Source organism: Papio anubis, chromosome 2, assembly GCF_008728515.1.
Source record: "Papio anubis isolate 15944 chromosome 2, Panubis1.0, whole genome shotgun sequence".
In the NCBI taxonomy this organism is placed as follows: domain Eukaryota; kingdom Metazoa; phylum Chordata; class Mammalia; order Primates; family Cercopithecidae; genus Papio; species Papio anubis.
The window spans coordinates 163583436-163604854 of NC_044977.1; the positions used below are offsets into that span (position 1 = coordinate 163583436).

Consider the following 21419-nt stretch of genomic DNA (forward strand, 5'->3'; position numbering starts at 1 on the left):
TCTTCTCAAGTCTTATAAACTTTCCATTTTAACGCATCATCTGCAAATTAGTTCAGAGATACACAATCAAATTTTAACCAAAATTTCCAAAACAATATCTGGACTATTACTCAAGCATCATATAATAATTGTACTGGTGCCTTAGGAGTTAAATGCAGCTGTACTCTATCTGAATCCATGAAGCAAGATCAAAAGAAGATATAAATCCAAAGTAAACATCCCAGTTTATTTAAAAAAAAAAAATCTATGAGTATTAGGCACATAAAGCTGTAGTTACGGTCCATTCATTTTAATTTTAAAATTTATTTGTCAAAGTTCCAGATATCATCTCTGAATTTATAGTAAAATATCCTCCTTTTATCTTTACTAGGTATTCAAATTTGTTATTCAAAGGTAACCTGAAATATGTGTCAGAGATTGAGAGTGTCAAATCTCAGGTTAAGCTTGTTCTTAAGCACTCTTTCTGCTAACAGACCAAAAATTTATTTTCTTGTAAAACATATTTTTTATCTTCCTTTTGGTATATTAGATCACTGTAACAATTTCTATAATACCAAAAGGTTAGTGATGACAATGATGATGACATTGTCTGGAACAAAAAAGTAACTAATATTTATTCAACATTTACCATATGCCATTATCTGATTAAACTCCTCATATCAACTGTATTTTATCATCTCCACTTCAAAGGTGAAGAAACTGAGGGTGAGACTTGTCCAAAGTATTCAGAATATTTACAATCAGGATCTGAACCAGCACACTATGTTTAAACATTGTTTTAAAAAACAGACCAGGTGCAGTGGCTCACACCTATAATCCCAACACTTTGGGAGACCAAGGCAGGCAGATTTCTTGAGCCCAGGAGTTTGAGACCACCCTAGGCAACATGATGAAACCCCATCTCTACAAAAAACACAAAAATTACCCAGGTGTGGTGGCACACACCTGTAGTCCCAGCTACTCAGGAGGCTGAGAGGTGGGAGGATTGCTTGAGGCCAGGTGGTTGAGGCTGTAGTGAGCCAAGGTAGTGCCACTGTACTCCAGCCTGGGTGACAGAGTGAGACCCTGTCTCAAAAAACAAACAAAGAAAACCCCCAGAGACTATGCCCTCTTGAAACTCATAATCTAATATCATAATAATACAAACAGTGGAAAGAATATAAATTTCAGTGTCCAATTCAAGACTGAATTCAAAAGTTATTAAAATCTCAACATATGTTAAAGGATACATGTGTCTGATGGTGAATACAGGAAACAAAGTTACCCATTTACATGAAGTGAGCACGAAAGAATTAATACTATGACTTCCCATTTAGATTTTCAAAAGGCCTTTATTTTATACGTTTTAACCCGAGTTTTTAAAACAGTTGTGGGAAGGAAACAGGTTAGGCATTATAATGCCCATTTGATAGACAAGAAACTAAAGTAAATCTTTGACACAAGTATACATAAACTATGAGTATGTTGGTGATAGGTTTAAGGCCTGTGTTGTCTAATTGTGAAGAAAGGCTAGGATTTCAGAGGCGGTTTAAATAATACAAACGTAGAACTGTCATGCAAAAGGACATCTGAGGGTTGCAACATTTACGTTTTTCTAATAAACTACTTCTAGTTAGCTTAAAGAGCTATAATTGCAACAAAAAATAATTTTTGTTTTCAAAAGTAAATTTTACTGAAAATTCTATTGCCATTTTAATGTGATTCTGCAACAATTCCTAGATTTTGTCAGTTAACCTTAATTGAAGCTATACCACAGAGCTGTGCTTCTATGAATTCTACACTTAACCCAAGTGTCAAATCCACAAGTAAGCTCATTATAAGAGCTATCACCTACTGAGTAGAAAAATATTCATTTCGTACCTTAAATACTATAACAGTATTTAACAGTGGCACTGGCCTGCCAACTATTAAAAGCACATTTTTACAGACTGTATTACTTCAGCTTTTTATCTTCCCTTTTTAATTACAACAATAAATTAATATTCTAACATTACAACATTGATTTTTAATCAATGTCTGTCATTTTTAAACAATGACAGACATTGATTAAAAATATTTAGTTAACAACATTAGTATTTATTGTGCAAAGCTACACTAGGAGTTACTTTTCAAAATACAATTATCATTTAATAATACTAAGATACTTTATTCAAGAACAAAAAAACACCCAAGATAATATTATACCTTCACTTAATATAAAGTTAAGAGAAATGTTTTCATTTCTCTTATGAAATGAATGAAATGAAAACATTTCTCTTAACTTTATATTATATCCACTATTTACTATAATTGGCTAAAATACAAATGTAATTGTAAAATATAATTCAACAACAGAATTTATACACATATAATGGGATTTTCCTTCTTTTGAAATACATTAGTTTTTCTTTTTGTCTCATTTATGTTTAATTGTATTTATACCTAATAAATTATCATCATAGATTTCATATTTTACCATCTTAAGATTCCTCTGTTACATGTCAAATCCTAATATTTATTTAACTATCTTTCACATTTACTTTTTTGGTTATTGTTACAATCAGCTGTGACACACTCAAATAGGAGATTCTACCTATTGTTTAGTATGTCAAATACAAGCTTTATATTATGCTTCAGGACTCAGAAAGCATTTGGACAATTCCAATATTTATAAGGTAGGATGGATATAGTGAAAATTTAACAACAACATATGAGTTTTACTGCTGTGATAATACCCTTCTAGAACACCATGGAAAATAAGCCCTTTGTGGTATCTGTGACACTTGAACAACTGATCATTTATACAGACCCCAACTAGCATAAAATAAAGATATCAAGTGTTTCAATTACCATCTCATTTCTGAAATTCATAAACAAATTGTAAAAACTTGTTTCATTTACTACATTTTTGTCTAGTTCCTCCTGTATAAAAGGTCCGATTCTAGATGTTAAAAGCCTGCCTGAAATCTGAAGAAATAAATGACACAGTTCCAATTAAGACTATAAAATATGTATACAAATAAAAATATAAACTAAGCATAAGTTCCATATTTATTATAGATAAGGAGACACAGTTTAATATTCAAATTAGTTTTCAAATATACAGTGGCTCTTGCATATATTTTATAGTTTTGTTACACAAGTATCAGACGTAATTAACCATAAGGACAATGTTGGCCAATTAAATTGTTTCTTCAAGAATCTGCACTGCCATCTATAATGTTAAAATGTATCATTATTGAATTTGCACTTTTTTCCTAAAAGAAAATAACCAATTTCTTACACCACTTTGGCTCTGTATATAAATTTTCAAGTATTACTGAAAATACTTTAATCTTTGTTGTTCTTCAGTTTCCAGATATAAGGTACAAATTTCATAAACATTTACTGTTTATGAAAGTAAAATTCAAGTCATGAGGAGAATATAAAGAAAGGATTAGGTAAAATACATATTTTCTTAGTGTATCCTTTTAAAAATATTACTAATTCAGAAGTAATAGCCCTGTTTACTGAAGAACTTAAACAGAATATTAGCAAACAGCACTTAATTCAACCATGAACTACATTTTAAGCTCTCTTAGGCGCTCATGAGCGGTACTATATTTTAGCAGGAAAATTAAAAGGAAGCTTTAGTAATGTAACAGATATACTGGAAAAACAAAAATGGATTATAATAAAGCTGAATACTACATGTGCATACGTTCCAATTACCCTACTATTGGCTAACAACAGATACTGCAGTAAGTGCATTTACTCAAAAATTTAGAATATTATATTTTTCTGTAACTTATTAATTGCAGAAAATAACATTAACACAATATTGTTCACATTGGTCACCTTGTTAAAGCACAAATAGTGTTTCCTTACTATTCTAGATCAAAACCCTATATAATTATATATCTTATACATTATCTTGTAATATTATATGTGTATGTGTATATATATACATGTATTCATCACCTACCTATAGGAATTAAAAGTCCCTTCAGAGTCTAAAGTAGAACTTGTTCTTCTTCCATTTTTATTTGAATCTCCTGGAGAAAAAAATTACAACACTGAAATAATGGAGATAAACTGAGTATTTCAGTTGAAAAACTGTGTGAAAGCTAAATGCAACATATTAGCCAAAAAGCATATATCCTCTCCCCCTTCCCCAAATTATCTTTTGTACTCAAAGCTTTTTAGGTAAAAAATTCATTTTGATTTCAAAATATAAACCAATGCCAATCCTAGACTGGATAGTAACAGTACCAAAGTAAGTGTTATCAGGAACAAATGAAGCACAGTACCAACATTTTCTTCTTATGAATCACAGACAAAACTAAAATTATAAACCAGTATAAAGAAAGGCAATTTTTTGTTGGTGACCAAGTCACCCATCCTGATCAGTGGTACTGTCAAAAGAGAGCAGGCAGAGAGCCAACCTGGATGATTTTCCAGGTCCTTGTTTGACACTCTCTAGCAATTTAGTAAACAGAGGTAAAATAAAAAGCCAACTTGAGAGGTAGTGATTAATTAATGAGCTTTTAATATGCCTTACTTAATATTCTTTACAAAACTTTAACTGCTAACTTTAGGTTTCAACTGTCAAAAGTTTGGCAATTTAAAACATGAAAAAGGAACAACATCAAAAGGTATTTGTCTCCTATAATAATATCAAACATTGAGAGAAAAAATTTTTACCCAAAACTCTGTCATATTCATAAAATCAAATTTAGAACAAATTAAAGACTATAGAATAAAAGTAAATGAACTAAAGTTGGAAAAAATGCTTACCAATGCCCCAATGTTATATATTCTTATTGACTGAAATTTAATGGTTCAATTTTTTAAAATATACACTTCAAAGTACAGCTTTTATGAAACCATAGTATGCCGCTATTAAAAATGTTATTTGTTTTTCAAAACAAATTAAAAGTTTAGAATACGATTATATTTTATACTCCTAATTCATATAATGTAACTTTGAAACATCAGGTCATATTCCATTTTTATAATATTTACAGCATAATATAACAATGATTTATCCAATTTTATACTTTTAATATACTTTGAACAACTGAAGGTGCAACAGGAAATCATCACAGTGGTCGTGGATAAGTCAAACAGTAATTACAGAGTTTTCACTTTAAAGATGAGATTATTTTTAATTATTGAGTACAGTATCTAAGGTACTATACTTATATAATTATGCTACTCATTAAATGGTTACTGAACGCTGAAATGTAATTTTAATGATAGCTACCTATCTTTCTTTACACATTTTATAGTTGACAGATAGTAAAGAACACTGGTTCTTTTTTGAGAGTTTGGTGAGATATGTGCAGCTGTGCCAGCATTCAGGAGAAGCGGACTGAGCCCGCTTATTAAACTTTCAACTCTACTCTTTTTTCAAAATACTGTTCCAGTTTATTTTGTTTTTTGAAAAAACAAAAAATCCTAAAAAGGATTACAACACTTAAAAATGGTGACAATTTATAGAAGAAAATAATCCAAAAACATATAAATGTTTAAAATTAACCTAGCTAGGTATATGTTGCTAATTCTTTGAAAACATGGGTATGGTAATATTACTCATACAACACCCTTCCTTTTCTTTTAAAAATTAATAATATTATAATAAACTAAAAAGATGTAAGGAAAATTAGTCTCTATCTTGCTAAATGAAAATTTCTACAACACATGTTATTTAACAGCTTGCAGACATTTCCTGTGAAACATTCCATAATCAGCATAGAATAAGTACTATATTACACATTTAAAATATGAGCTTCTTTCTCCTTAAAATTAAGATTATGATTAAACATGAAAAATAACACCAATAGAATAGTTCTTCCTTTAAGCTGATGTTTATCAGATCAAATATAAAATTCTTCAAATAATTAAGAGACTTTTGGCTTCATAAACAACCAGGTTTTATCACATTATAAAGGTTTTCTTTAATTTATAACTGTTTCCGAAAGAAAATATCACATTAAATATAACTTTCAAGGTGCAAAAAAATGGTAATGGGGGAAAAAAAAGCAGTTTTTCTTTCTCAAAAACATACCAAATAAGGAGTACAATTGTTTCACTAACAATATTAGAGAAAAGATTTCAGAGTTGGCTATATGAGGAAAAGGCAATAAAGTTTTGAAGCGGGAAAAACGCTTTGTTCCCTCAATCCTCTAGTTGAAATTAATTATAGCAAATGTTTATGAAAACATCTGTTCCTTACAGTTATAAATTCTTAATTTTAGTATGGACGATCTCAGACTCTTATTTTGGAAGGAAACTGTCTGACTATCGAAAGGTTTACAAAAGAACAGACAGAATCTGTAATTCTGTAAAATTGTGTATACAATGTGCTACATCCTGTAGAGATTTTACTTGGTGTGAAACATTTGGAGAGGCTTACTACCGGTAACTAGGAGAAATCAAAGACAAACAGAAAGGCTCATTTTTCATTTAAGCTATAATATGATAAAAAACATATCTGTAACACCAGAAAACAACTTCTGCCAGTTTGGGAAATAAACAAGTGTTACTTTACTACTGAATCTAATTTGGAAGTAAGTATAATAAAATAAGTATTAATTTTATAAGAGATTAAAGTAAATGAAATGACAATACAATCACGGGAACGTATATGTAGCATTTCCCAAAAATAACAACAGAGGGTGCAAGAGAGTTTACTATGATGTTTTTACTTGCTATTCTGATTCCTGAACTAAGTTGTCAGGTAGCCATAACTGTAACAAAGATGCATCATACACACATACACACACACACACACACACACACACACACACACACAAATACAGTATTAATGTAATCTTACACAAAGACTATTAAATGGTCAAATAGCACAAATATCTAAAATGTGCTTTAAGATAATAGACTTCCTTTTACTTACCTGAAAAGTAATTTAACTAATAAGCAACTTTTAGAATACAGTTGTAAAGATATTTCAATATCTAATGTAAAGTAATCAGTAAAAGAATCTAGATGTCTTTATTGAGTATATTTTGAATACATGCACGAATTATATATAATAAATAACATGTGTTACTATATATTTAAAACATTGTACAACATATATCTATAAGAACAATTCATCAATTACTTGTGACCATAAATTTGAAATTTATACAACATTCATTTCTCATTAATTGGTATGCAACTTTCCTAATGGGTTCATAATATTCACAATTAAAATAAATTGCTGATTTGCAAAAATATGCTGACAGTTACATTGGTTTAAATTATAAGAAAGTGCATAATATTGCCTAATATTTCTAACATGTGTATCTAACTTATGAAGCCAGGAAGTGTAACTGTGACTTAAATTTCAAAACAGAATGAATGGAATTTCAGACTCCCTTTTGGCTTTAACTGAGGTCATGTTTAGCAAAGGGCATTTTTGGTTCCATCTGTGCACTGTTGAAATCTTTCTAAAGGGAGGTTTACAATAGATTTCTGTAGTATTTTTTAATACACAAACATCTAGTTCATGAAGAGAGAACCAGAGATTTTTAAACTAGGTTAAGTTAAAAACAGCCAGAATAACACTATAAATAATCATGCCTACTCAAATGTGTCTTCAGTTTACATGTGAAAACATCAAATTTTAGAATATCACATCACACTAGGTATGAATTCTGAAAAGTATTACATAATAAAGAAAAGGTTTTATCTTTGAATCATTAGAGAACTGTCAGCATACACAGTCTGGGGTATTTAATAGTAAAATGGGAAAAAAGATTTGGTTCAAAATGAAAACAAAGCTATGAATTTACTGTAAAGACCTGAAAGCCTTTGTGTCTTTTAAAGGAATTAGTATATAGCAATGAAATGTTTTAGTTAAATTTAAAATCCTTTAAAAAAATAAATGATTTTTTTAAATCTATGAATAAAGTATATTCATGTATTGGCACACAGTGAAAGCAAAGCATAATGACTCAGCATTATCCATAAAGTAGCCACATCATTTGTGAAATCAGGCAAACCATTAGCCACCCCAAGCTAACTATTTATGCTAAAAATCCAGGACCACTCATTAGATCTATGAGCCAGTGCTGAAATCAATACAGAAAAAAATTCATGAATTTTATAATTTTCAATTTTCTTTATTATTGTTAATGTATTTACGTTCTAATGATTTAATAGCCATATTTAGTTCTCTAAAGAATGTCTTAAAATAAGTATTGTAGATAATGAAAACTCAGATGTAAAATAAAAATTCATAAGAAGTCTTAAAGAAAATACATTTTCAAGTGGACCATTTTGAGAAAAGGATGTTTTGTTATCAAAGGTTCCTATTAAACCTTTAATAGAATTCTTAAAAACAAAAGACAGAAAGCAGCATGACATCAGCAAGATGGCAGAGTTTGAAACTCCAAGTAGTACATGTCCTCCTACAGAAACACTGAAAAACAAAAAGTAACTCTTAGGACTTTGTAAAAGCTGTAATCAACAGTCAAACATTTTCCAAAGCAAAATGAACACTGAATCCGTAGTCCCAGCTACTCGGGAGGCTGAGGCAGGAGAATTGCTTGAATCCAGGGAGGCGGAGCTTGCAGTGAGCTGAGATCCGGCCACTGCACTCCAGCCTGGTCGACAGAGCGAGACTCCGTCTCAACAAAAGAAAAAAAAAAAAATTCTGTGCTTTTTACACTTGCCATTGCCCCACCCCCTCCCTGGCACTGTAGCAGTGTGAAAGCGGGTAGCTACTTTCCCAGGGTGGGAGTCTGGTACTTGGTTCTCGAAGGGAAGAGGGGACCATGTTTACAAATTGTTGTGTATGTATGTTCTACCCTGTGTAAGGGCCGCCTGAAAGATGACACGAGGTGCCTTTCTCTGTTCAGGCTAACTTAGAAGAAGCAGAGGACATCAATAGAATACACAACAAGCCAAACTAAAAACCCAATATATAGTCCATTCTCACGTTGCTTTAAAGCACAGCCTGAGACTGGGTAACTTATAAAGGAATGAAGTTTAATTGACTCGCAGTGCCACATGGCTGGGAAGGCCTCAGGAAACTTACAATCATAGCAAAACGGGAAACAAACATGTCCTACCTCATATGATGGCATGAAGGAGAAGTACAGGCAAAACAGGGAAAAGCCCCTTATAAAACCATCAGATCTTGTGAGAACTCACTCTCTATCATGAGAACAGCAGCATGGGGGTAACCGCCCTAATGATTCAATTACCTCCCACTGGGTCTCTCCCATAACACCTGGGGATTATAGACCTACATTTCAATATGAGATTTGGGTGGGGGCATGGCCCAATCATACCATTGTGCCCCTAACCCCTCCCAAATCTAATGTCTTTATAATTCAAAACACAGTCATGCCTTCCCAACAGTCCCCCAAAGTCTTAACTCATTCCAGCATTAACCCAAAAGTCTAAGTCAAGGTCTTATCTGAGACAAGGCAAATTCCTTCCCCTATGAGCCTGCAAAATCAAAAGCAAATTAGCTACTTCATAGATACAATGGGGGTACAGGCATTGAGCAATACACCTACTCCAAATGAGAGAAACTGACCAAAACAAAGGGGCTACAGGCCCCATGCAAGTCCAAAATCCAACAGGCACTAATTAAACCGTAAAGTACCAAAATGATCTACTTTGACTCCATGTCTCACATCTATGTCACACTGATACAAGAGGTAGGCTCCCACAGCCTTGGGTAGCTCTGCCCCTGTGGCTTTGCAGGGTACAGCTCCCCTCCTGGCTGCCTTCACAGCTGGCGTTGAGTGTCTGTGGCTTTACCAGGTGCACAGTGCAAGCTGTCAGTGAATTCACCATTCTGGGGTCTGGAGAACAGTGGCCCTCTTCTCACAGCTCCACTAGGCAATGCCCCAGTGGGGACTCCAACCCCACATTTCCCTTCTGCACTGCCGTAGCAGAGGTTCTCCATGAAGGCCCTGCCCCTACAGCAGATTTCTGCCTGGACATCCAGGTGTTTCCATATATCATCTGAAATCTAGGGCAGAGATTCCCAAACATCAATTCTCGTCTTCTGCACACCCGCAGGCCCAACACAATGTGAAAGCTGCCAAGGCTTACAGCTTGTACCTTCTGAAGCAACAGCCCAAGCTGTACATTAGATTCTTTCAGTTACAGTTGGAGCTGGAGCTGAAGCAGCTGGGATCCAGGGCACCATGTCCTAAGGTTGCATAGAGCTGGGGGGCCCTGGGCCCATTCCACAAAACCACTTTTCCCTCCTAGGCTTTCAGGCCTGTGATGGAAGGGGCTGTGGTGAAGGTCTCTAACATGCCCTGGAGACATTTTCCCCATTGTCTTGGTGATTAACATTCCACTCCCCGTTACTTCTGCAAATTTCTGCAGTGGGCTTGTAATTCTCCCCAGAAATTTTTTTCCTCCTACTACATTGTCATCCTGCAAATTTTCCAAACTTTTATACTCTGCTTCCTTTTGAATGCTTTGTTGCTTAGATATTTCTTCCACCAAATACTCTACATCACCTCTCTCAAGTTCAAAGTTTCACCGATCACCAGGGCAGGGGCAAAATGCCTCCAGTCTCTTTGCATAGCAAGAGTTAACTTTATTCCAGTTCCCAACAAGTTCCTCATTTCCATCTGAGACAACCTCAGCCTGGACTTCATTGTCCATATCACTATCAGCATTTTGGTCAAAGCCATTCAACAAATCTCAAGTTCCAAACTATCCCACATCTTCCTATCTTCTGAGCCCTCCAAGTCTCTAGGAAATTCCAAACTTTCCCACATTTTCCTGTCTTCTTCTGAGCCCTCAAAACACCTGTGGCTATTACCCAGTTCCAAAGTCGCTTCCACGTTTTTGGGTATCCTTATAGCAGCACACCAATCTCTGTGGTACCAATTTACTGTATTAGTGCATTATCATGTTGCTATAAAAGACTACCCAAGACTGAGTCATTTATAAAGGAAAGAGGTTTAATTGACTCACAGTTCCACATGGCTCAGGAGGCCTCAGGAAACTTACAATCATGACGGAAGGGGAAACAAATATGCCCTTCTTCACATGGCAGCCTGACGGAGAAATGCCAAGCAAAAGGGGGGAAAGCCCCTTATAAAACCAACAGATTTTGTGAGAACTCACTTAATATCACAAGAACAGCAGCATGGGGGTAACTGCCCCCATTATTCAATTACCTCCCACCAGGTCCCTCCCATGATACATGGGGATTATGGGAACGACAATTCAAGGTGAGATACGGGTGGGGCCACAGCCAAACCACATCACTCACAGATGCCTGCCACAAAAGACTGCAACTGAAATATAAGATAGACCACCTAAGGCCTGGGAGAAAAAGCTGGTGAGGGTTTCTTTGGGAAATTAGGACATTCAAAAGCATTCATGTGTACTGGAGAAATGTAGAAGGCCATGTGCATGCCTAGAGCAATATGCATGATCAGAAAGTAACTGAGAAGACCCTAAGCTTCCACCAAAAGCTGATCACTGTATGAGGACTGCAAGCTCAGCTAAATGTTAAAGAACTACTGTGGCACAGAGCCAGTCTGCAAAGACAGGAAGAGGTTTCAAATTTTTAGGGTGTGGTTTATATAAATACACAGTGCTTTTAGATTTTAAGAGAAAAAATACACTGTCGATGATCTCTGTTTAAATTTTAAAGTTTTTCCAGGAGTAAACCTTACTGAATTGGTAAAATAAACTAACATTCAGTTTAACGAAATCAGGAACTAGAGTCATTAAAGCATCATAATTAAAAGCTAAGACTCTACCATTTATTTGTTCTCTTACTTAACCATTCAATATCTCAGATTCCTCATCTGTAAAATGGAGACAACAATAGGTTCTACTGCAAAATGTGGTAAGAAAGATTAAATGAGATACATGTATGTGAAGTGCTTATAGTACAATGTAGGTCCTCAAAGAAGTTACCTTCATTTTTATTAACATTTTAATCAATGTACTTATAATACTGGTTCTAGTAGAGGAAAAAAAAATAAAAGGCTACTAGTTCTACACAAGGAGAAATACAGTTGCTCATAACTTAAATAATTGAATACTGTGACTTTTTTCTTTTTAGCAATTAAAAAGCATTATTTCTGAAAAACTGAATCAAAAACTTTATGAATTATATGAGGATGGTGTGTAAGTCTTGTGCAGCCCTTATAATATCCTTCCTGACAATGATCTTATCAAACATAAAATATTTAAAGAGAATGCAGGATATAGTAAATTTAAATAAAATTACAGCCTTGAAATATAAAGTCATATAATTTCATGAACTTAAGATATATAAATGTTTCTTGAAACTGATAAAAGATAAAAAACTAAAACCATGGTCAATCTATTAATAAACTAAAACTAATGTGTATGATAGTACACAGTATTACACATACACCAATAACAGATAAAACAAGCTATAAGAGGAATTCATTAATGATTCTGCAACTAAATGGGAAACAGGGACTAATTTCAAAGATAATCACAAGTAGAATTACCCAATTTAAGTTAACATGTGCTACGGCTGAATGCGTCCATCAAAAAGCATATGCTGGAAACTTAATACAAAATGCAACAGTGTTAGGAGATGGGGCCTAGTGGGAGGTGTTTAGGTCAGGAGAGCTCTATACTTATGAATTAATTAATGTTGATTATAAAATAGCTTAATACTGTGAATTCAATCTCTTTCTGTCTCTCACATGCGTTCTCTTGCCCTTCTGCTTTCCATCATGGGATAATGCAACAAGAAGACCCTCACCAGATGCTGGCACCTTGATATTAGATTTCCCAGCCTCCGGAACTGTGAGAAATAAAATTATTTTCTTCATGAATTACCCAGTCAGTGATATTCTGCTATGATAACACAAAACAGACTAAGATAACACATAATAATGCACAAATCTAAATATTTCTATTTAGTATTACTGTCATTTTTCCAGGTACTCTATGGATATAAAGCTACCTGATGTCTCAGACATATAAGAGAGTAGGCCAGAATCAATCAAGAACACAGAATTTTAAGGCAAAATTAATATTTCTGGGTTGCACCATCTACATATATTACAAGATGGGGTGGTACCAGATCATATCTGATCATCCAAATCACCTGGGAACAGGTATATAGGTAGTATGCATGTGTGTGTGTGTGGTGTGGTGGAGGGAGGGGAGAGAGACAGAGAGGGAGGTAGACAGAGAGAGAGATAGAGGAAGGGAAGGAGGGAGAAATGGGAGAGAGGGGGCAGAGAAAGGAAGGTGGAAAGAAAGAAGGGGGGGAAGTGGAGGTAGAGAGAGAAAAGAGATTGAGATATTTGTGGGTGAGGCCCAGAACTCTACTTTAAAGGGTTCCCTAGATTATTCTGATGATAAACAGGCCTTTCCTATTCTAAAATTATAAGCTTCCACTGTACTAAAAGTGACTATCTTATTATAGAAGGCAATTTAATTTGCCCTAATTGAGGAAATTATTGGGTATCTTATATGTCCTCATTTACTAATGACTAACAATAAGGCACAAACTATGATCTCATTTTCCAGCAATAGTAATAGATTGCATTGAGCTACGCCAACTTCACACATTTTCCTAATATGACCAGTACTATGTACTCTTTATCAGGGGAGGGTGCAGGCTCCACATGTTAAGCAGAACGCTACTAATGGCCTCTGAGGTTCTACCATAGACCACTTGGATCTCAAAAGCACCTTTTTGAAAAACAGTTGCAATGCTAATGCTGCATTTTAGACAATTACAAAACATATTTCCACTCAGTACATAAACAACAAAGTAGTCTTTCAGAAGAGCTTGCTAAGAAGTAAATATGTTGATAAAGAGTATTGAAAATATTTCTTTAAACTTGGAGAAATAGTATTAAGGCCATAAAACACTTGATATGGTTTGTCTGTTTCCCTACTCAAATCTCATCTTGAATTGTAGTTCCCATAATCCCCACATATCATGGGAAGGACCAGGTGGAGATAATTGAATCATGGGGGTGGTTTTCCCCATCTTCTTCTCATGATAGTAAGTCCTCACAAGATCTGATGGTTTTATAAGGGGCTTCCCCCTTTGCTGGGCACTCACTTTCTCTCCTGCCGCCATGTGAAGAAGGACATGTTTGCTTTGCCTTCCACCATAATTGTAAGTTTCCTGAGGCCTCCCAGGCCATGCAGAACTGAGTCAATTAAACCTCTTTCCTTTACAAATTACCAGTCTTGGGTATTTCTTCATAGAGGTGTGAGCACAGACTAATACATGATTATTATATAATTTGTCCTTCACTACAATTTTATCTTAACAAAATACAGATAACAATTTGGTTTAACTTTGGCTGAGACTTTTAGCCTTACTACAGTCCAACAAAAGCTTAAATAAAACATACCCTCCTCAAAACAACAAAACAAAACAAAAAGCATTATATTTTCAAAAATAATCTAATTGATATTTAGGGAATTCTAACCCTAACATTAAATTATCTATTAGTGCCTAAATGTATATAACAAAAATAAAATACACATTATTTACTACATAAAATAGTGTATATGTTAGTAAAGTCCTATTTCACTGCCTTTCAAATAACACCTATAGAATATTTATATTTACCAAAATTATTCTTTTTCTTCAGTGTAATCAAAAGGAAACATCTTTTTCTAGAGAAAAGAATCCTTTGGGCACTACTCATTTCAACTGGTGATTACAATCAGTGCTAGATCCCTTAAGACTGGCTGAACATCTAGTGGACAAGACTTCATAAAATGTAAAGGCATCTGTTAACCCAAAGTACGTAACTTTCAATGTTAACATTAGATATGTCCCATTTTAGTGCCTGAAAAATTCACTGGGACTCTATGCAGGATACAAATTATCATTCATGAACCAGGGTTACAGATCCTATCTGTGTCTTTTAAATAACAGCTATCTGAACAAGTTCATATAACAAACATCTACTTAAAAAGCATAAAGGGCATTTTTACTAAGACATTCCAAAGCCTAAATAAAGAAGTGAAGGTAAATATTCTCAAAAATATCTTTAGTCTTATAGAAGATTTACTAACACAAATCACAATACAATGTTAGTGATTAGTATTTAAATCTAAAATCCTCAAATATCAAAAATTATTTAATGTTTACCAATTTCTTCAAATAAAAAAATTCCAAAAATATTTTGATTCACATAAAAATGTCTTATTTTACAAATTTTTGCTATGACATTAAAGAATTGCTGTACTAAAATAGTTTTCAAAGAAAAGAATTCTAAATCCATGAATTGATATGTATGTATCATTTTATGATAATGCATCTTTATTTACTAAAAAGGTGATTTTAAAAATCTGATAACAAGAAATATGTCAAAATAATGGCTATTCCTTTAAATCTGCTAGGAAATGTACAATATTGTACAAAATCCTTATAGATGATTAAAAATATCATTCAAAGAAGTTATCACTTATTAAGCATTTTATTCAAACAAATTATTCATTACCTAGACAAACTATAAATGGGCCCCAATTAATAAAAGCATTTTGTAATTCAAACTTTTAGTCATAAATTCTTTCAGGATTTTTCAGTTCTTTCAGTAGTCACATGTTCAACACTTACAGTGTTCAAGGGCTGATGTTATATTGGTAAGCCAAAGCTCAAAATCCATCCCTAACAAACTTCAGTTTGATGAATGCACAACAGAGCAGAGGGACAGCCAAAGCAATGCATAATGACACCTTTGAAAAATGTTACACAAACTAGTTATACACCTTACTGTAATAACGTATGAGTGAGGGGGTGGATAAGTCACAGACCAAAAAGAACATAAAGAGCATTCCACTAGAGATCAGCATATGCCAAGATTCTGTGGAGTTCACGTTAAGGATTTTGGTCTTTATCCCCAACAAAAAGTCAGTAAAAGAAGGTCATAGGCCAGGCACAGTGGCTCATGCCTGTAATTCTAGCACTTTGGGAGGCAGAGGTGGGCAGATCACTTGAGCTCAGGAGTTTGAGACCAGCCTGGGCTACATGGCAAAACTCATATTTACAAAAAATTAGCCGGGCATGGTGGTGTGCACCTGTGGTCCCAGCTACTTAGGGGACTGGGGCAGGAGGACTGCTTGAGCCAGGAGATCTAGGCTGCAGTGAGCTGAGATGGAGCGACTGCACTCCAGCTTGGGTGACAAAGTGAGATCTTGTCTCTTAAAAACATACAATTTTTTGTTTGGTTTGGTTTTGTTTTTTGAGGCAGAGTCTCACTCTGTCACCCAGGCTGGAGTGCAGTGGCATGTTTTCGGCTTACTGCAACCTCTGCCTTCCGGGTTCAAGCAATTCTCCTGCCTCAACCTCCCAAGTAGCTAGGATTACAGGTGTGAGCCACTATGCCCAGCAAATTTTTATATTTTTAGCAGAAACAGAATTTTGCCATGTTGGCCAAGCGGGTCTCAGACTCCTAGCCTCAAGTGATCCACCCGCCTTGGCCTCCCAAACTGCTGGGATTACAGGCATTAGCCACCATGTCCCACCAAAAAGATTTATTTTTAAGTGGTCACTTGAAGTTCAGGGTGAAGTAATTTGTGGTTGGGTGTAGGTAAAAGGAGAGTGGATGAAGGCAGACTGGATAAGAAGCTCTGTGGTACTCTAAGGCAAAAACAAATGATAGAACAGCTATCAACACTGATGAGATCATTATCAGACCATCTTAAGTATAGAAATTTACCATTCTGTCAAGACTATTGCTATTTAAATCTCATCTGAATCATTCATTCATTCATTCCATGAACATCTACTGAGTGTCTACTATGTGCCAGACACATAATTCCAGTCGCAGGAACCAGAAGTATTACAGTGAACTATAGCATTATAGAATGAAGTGGAGGAGCAGGGGGAGAAAACACAAGAAAATAAATTTGCAATTTCAGATAATTGTAATAGCTATAAATAAAATACAAAACAGAATAATGTGACATTCAGTGATTGTGGGAGGGTGCTCTTTGAAGATGAAAGTAATATCTGATTTTGGATTCTAATGACAAGAAAAAAGTCAGCCATTTGAATATCTATGGCAAAGGGTACAATATGCAAAGCACAAAGGCACTACTACAGAAGCCAGCTTTTAGATAAGAAAATAAGGCCAAGGTGGCTGAAGGACTTGGGGCAGAGTACTACGAGATGAGGATAAGGATACAGGATAACAAGTGGCCATAGAACTTATGGTTTGAATGGGAGGAAGTCTGGATTTTGAAACTACAATGAGAAGGCACTGGAGAGTTATAAAAATCACAAAATTAATTCTTTCTAAGATATTCTAAACAGATGTGATTTGAAATCATTTCTATGGTAGTAAAAGTATTTTATTTCATACACAGTAAACAATTAGATTATTCATTTTATTTATTTTACTGAACTGCTTTCTACCTAGATCAGAAATTAACTTGGTTTCTCAATAAGAGTTAAGACAGATTACAATAAAACAAACCAGAAGAAAAGTACATCATAGGTTACTAGTAGGATTTCCAGTTCCACCCATAATGGAGTACCACTGCAGCATATTTCTCCTACTGACAACAATTTAAAACTCTAGGAAAAATACAAAAAACAAAAACCACTTGAGGGCTCTGAAAAGTAAATAACAGGAGGCATGTTGGAGAAGAAAGTCAGTGGTAGTGAGTTTTCTGTTCTTTCTTCTCCTTTATTTACCACATCAGGATGAATCTGATAATGAAATAGCAGGCACAGGGAGGAAAAACTCCAAAAGAATCCCATTTTTCAGAAACTAGAAAAAGGAGCTCCTGTGAACTGCAGAGTGTGGAAAGAATTATCTTTCTTTTTCCCTTCTTTTTTCATTTCTAACCATGTGACAAGACCAGATCTAGTTTGAGAACTATGCTGCCACAGTAGGTTGGTGGTAGCAGTGGTGTGGGCACCTAAAACTCTAAAAAGCCTATCCTTTTGGTTAGAAAACTGCAAAAAAAGGACCCGTTGTGCAAACAGTGAGTGGAGAACCCCTATTATTTTTTTCTTTGCTATTTCTCTCATCACTTTGCCAAAAAAGTGCATCCATTCATGTGAAACTGTGCAATAGCACAGGAGGCAAATGTTATGATAAAACCAGACATGGTGTATGGGGTAACCCTGTAGAAGAAGCCCTGGACATAGGGATTCTCTAATTCTGCATATGAAAAGACACAAATCCTGAGCTCACTCCCTAGCTGTACATGCTCAAAATATACCCAAAGAAGTACAACAAAAGCTTTGAGAAGTGAACCATAATAATTAATATAAACTACCACCAAAGTCCCAGACTAACCTCTGAGGGTCATATGCAAGGAACAGACTAAAAAAAGCATAGAAAGGACTTTTGAAAACTGCTGACAATGGAACCTCCACCCACAGACAGTGAGACAGAAACTGCAGTCTGAACTTAACTGGAGACAGCAGGAGAGCTGGGAATGGGAAGGAAGGGAGAAGAGAAGGGGAGAGGAGAGGGAGAAGAAGCGACGGACCAGGGAAGTGGAAGGCGAGGAAGAGGGAGAGGGAAATAGAAGGAAGGGAAATAGAAGAAAGGGAGGAAAGGAAGGAGGAAAATCATCCAGAGGATTTAACAGGATCCAGAGTTTCATAAAAAATTATTCAAAATGTTCAAGACACGGTCTAAAATTGATTGCTATATCAAGAACCAGAAAAATCTGATCAATTATCAAAATGTAATACAATCAACAGATACCAACCCAGAGATGATCCAGGCATTAGAATCAACAAAGACTTAAAGAAGCTACCATAACTTGAGAAGCTTACTTTATTTATTATCTGTGGAATATGAGCCTCTTTAAATTATCAGACCAGAGAGGCACCGAAATGTGACAGCAGTCGGTCTCACTTCCACTCTGAGTTAAGTAATTACCTCGTGAAGCCATGTACTATGTGGGTTCTAGATTGACACCAAGTAGCCATAAAATTAACCGAACAATATCATGTGCTGGATACCATAACTCATACCCTACAGTTCAACAATGTATAGCCAATCACTAATCAATATTATTTCTGTCAACCAATGAGAATTCCTATCAAACAACTTTATCAGCCCACTACTGGTTTCCTTTTTCCTTTAAAATCCTGCTTGTAACAAAGGCTAAGTGGAGTACTTCCCAAGGCAACTTGGAAATGTTTCTTAGGCAGCTGTCCTCACTTTGGCTTATGTAAACTCTCAAGTTTTATTTTGTGCCTCAGCTTCTTCAAGTCAACAAACTTTTCTCTATGAAGTAATGGTGTATACTCTTGAAATGAGTAGAAAAATAGAAGTTCACTGTAAAATAATAGAAACTATTAAAAAGAATCAAATGGAAATTTTAGAACTGTAAAGAACAATACCTGAAATTTTAAAAATTCATGGATGGGCTCTGTAATGAAACGGGTAAGACAGAGGAATGGGACAGTGAACTGAAAGATCAACAAAAGTTATATACAATCTGAAGAACACAGAAAAAAAGATTTTAAAAAATGAAATGAACTGAGTGTCAAGGACCCATGGGACAATACAGGCTCCTAGTAAATCTCCAAAATTCAAAGTATTTTCAAAAACATTATCAGAATCACATTAAATAAATCATCAATGTAATCTAAGTATCTTCTCATGAGCTACATTGAAATACGTTACAGCATAAAGAATAAATGTAAAAATTACCTAAATAAAAATGAGAATATTATAATAGAATGTAAAAACTAATTTAACGCACTCTAATATTAACTTATATTTCATTTCTTGGATAGTCTTTATTTTTCCAGATGTAAAAGCAATGCAAACTACATTAAAAGCGTTTATACTTGAGAGAAATTATTAAAACAAAAACTATCAAGAAAAAAGAAAAAATAAAGAAAAAGAAAAGTAGAAAGCAAAAACCACCCATAATGTGATGCAATTACATGAGGATACTTTTCCCTTCTTTTTTCTATAAAATTGAATTTACATACTATATAAACAATTTTATATTCTATTATTTCATTGTATTATACATATGAGCATTTCTCCCATGTTATTTAAAAACCTTTTTATAAAGAAATTTTAACTGGCTACATAATAATCAATATATGTCCTATAATTTATTTAACCATTCTTCAATTGGCAGATATTTCTTTTATTTAAAATATTTAGCTGTTCTAAATAACACTATGATAAATACCTTTGTGAACAAATCTTTCCATGGCTGCCTTTAGAGAAATAAATTGGTTTATCAGAAAGTATTAACAAAACCACAAACCAAATACAAATTGATAAAAATTACAAAACTAATACATAATTATTGTACAAAAATTTCAAATACAGATCTATATTAAGAAAATATAAAGATACACATAATTCTTCCATTGTTAGTATTTTAACATTTCCTCAAATTTTTAATAATATGCATTATATATATTCTATAATTTGAATACAATATATAGTTTAATACTATCCTAATACAACTTTCAATGGCTTTACAGAGAATTACACAATAGCATTACACAATATTACACAATAGCATTACAGAGAAAAATAGTTACACATCATCAGTAAGTAAATATATTCCTACAGCTACTAACCATAGAGCATACTATACAGAACTGTCCATGTGAGAAATAACTTGATTGAAAGTCAGTTTTTGAAATGTGAGCATCTGCATTTTGTAACCCTTGACTTAGGTATTTCATAATACTGACACATGCCCTGAATCTGTTTTCCCATTATCAGTGGACATATGGCAACCCGCTACAGACCATATTTCACATCTACTTTATGCCTAGATATAGCCCTGTATGCTCAAGTGATACGGGCATATTCTGTTTTAATGATGTCTTAATATGAACTTTCTTTCTTTTCCATGGATTAAAACAGTAGTCAATTACAGTGGCTAAATCAGGCCAATAATGGCCTCTTCTCATAAGACCTGTGGACAAAAAAGGTTTTTACATTTTTAAAGGCTTGTTTTTTACTTAAAGAGGAAGGTCTTTAGTGAAGAACCATTAAAAAAAAAAAAAAAGTCCCATCTGCCATAGACAATACTTTTGTGAAATAATAAAAATATTCCTATAAAAGTGAAATAAAAAGATATATAAAATATAAGCCTCAATACTTTATTATTACATTCAAAAGATGGAAAAATTATTCTGTCCTATATATTAACCTTCAGTTTCTATACAGCAGTCCTTTCTTATTTGCGATCTTGCTTTCCATAGTTTCAGTTACCTGCAGTGAACCATGGTCCAGCAATAGGTAAGTACAGCACAGTAAGATATTCTCAAAGAGACCACATTCACTTACCTTTTATTATGTGATAAAAGGATATTGTTATAATGGTTCTATTTTATTAGTAGTATGGTTGTTAATCTCTTACTGTGTCAAATTTACAAATTAAACTTTATCATAGGTATGTATGCACAGGAAAAACACTGTATATATAAGGTTCAGTGGTTTCAGGCATCCACTTCAAGTCTTGGACCATATTCACCACAGATAAGAGTGTAA

General features: G+C 34.2%; 1 protein-coding gene across 14 annotated transcripts in view; it reads right to left on the reverse strand.

Moving 5' to 3' along the window:
* The window catches only part of TBC1D5 (TBC1 domain family member 5), a 571565-nt gene that overhangs the window by 285662 nt on the left and 264484 nt on the right, over positions 1–21419 (reverse strand). For 12 of the 14 annotated variants that reach the window (XM_021933864.2, XM_017954351.3, XM_017954374.3 and 9 more), the window contains one exon: positions 3944–4013. The exons of the other annotated variants lie outside the window; for them this stretch is intronic. In XM_021933864.2, coding sequence (XP_021789556.1) covers positions 3944–4013 — 70 coding nt within the window. The remainder of the gene's footprint in view (positions 1–3943; positions 4014–21419) is intronic. 14 annotated transcript variants of the gene reach the window in all.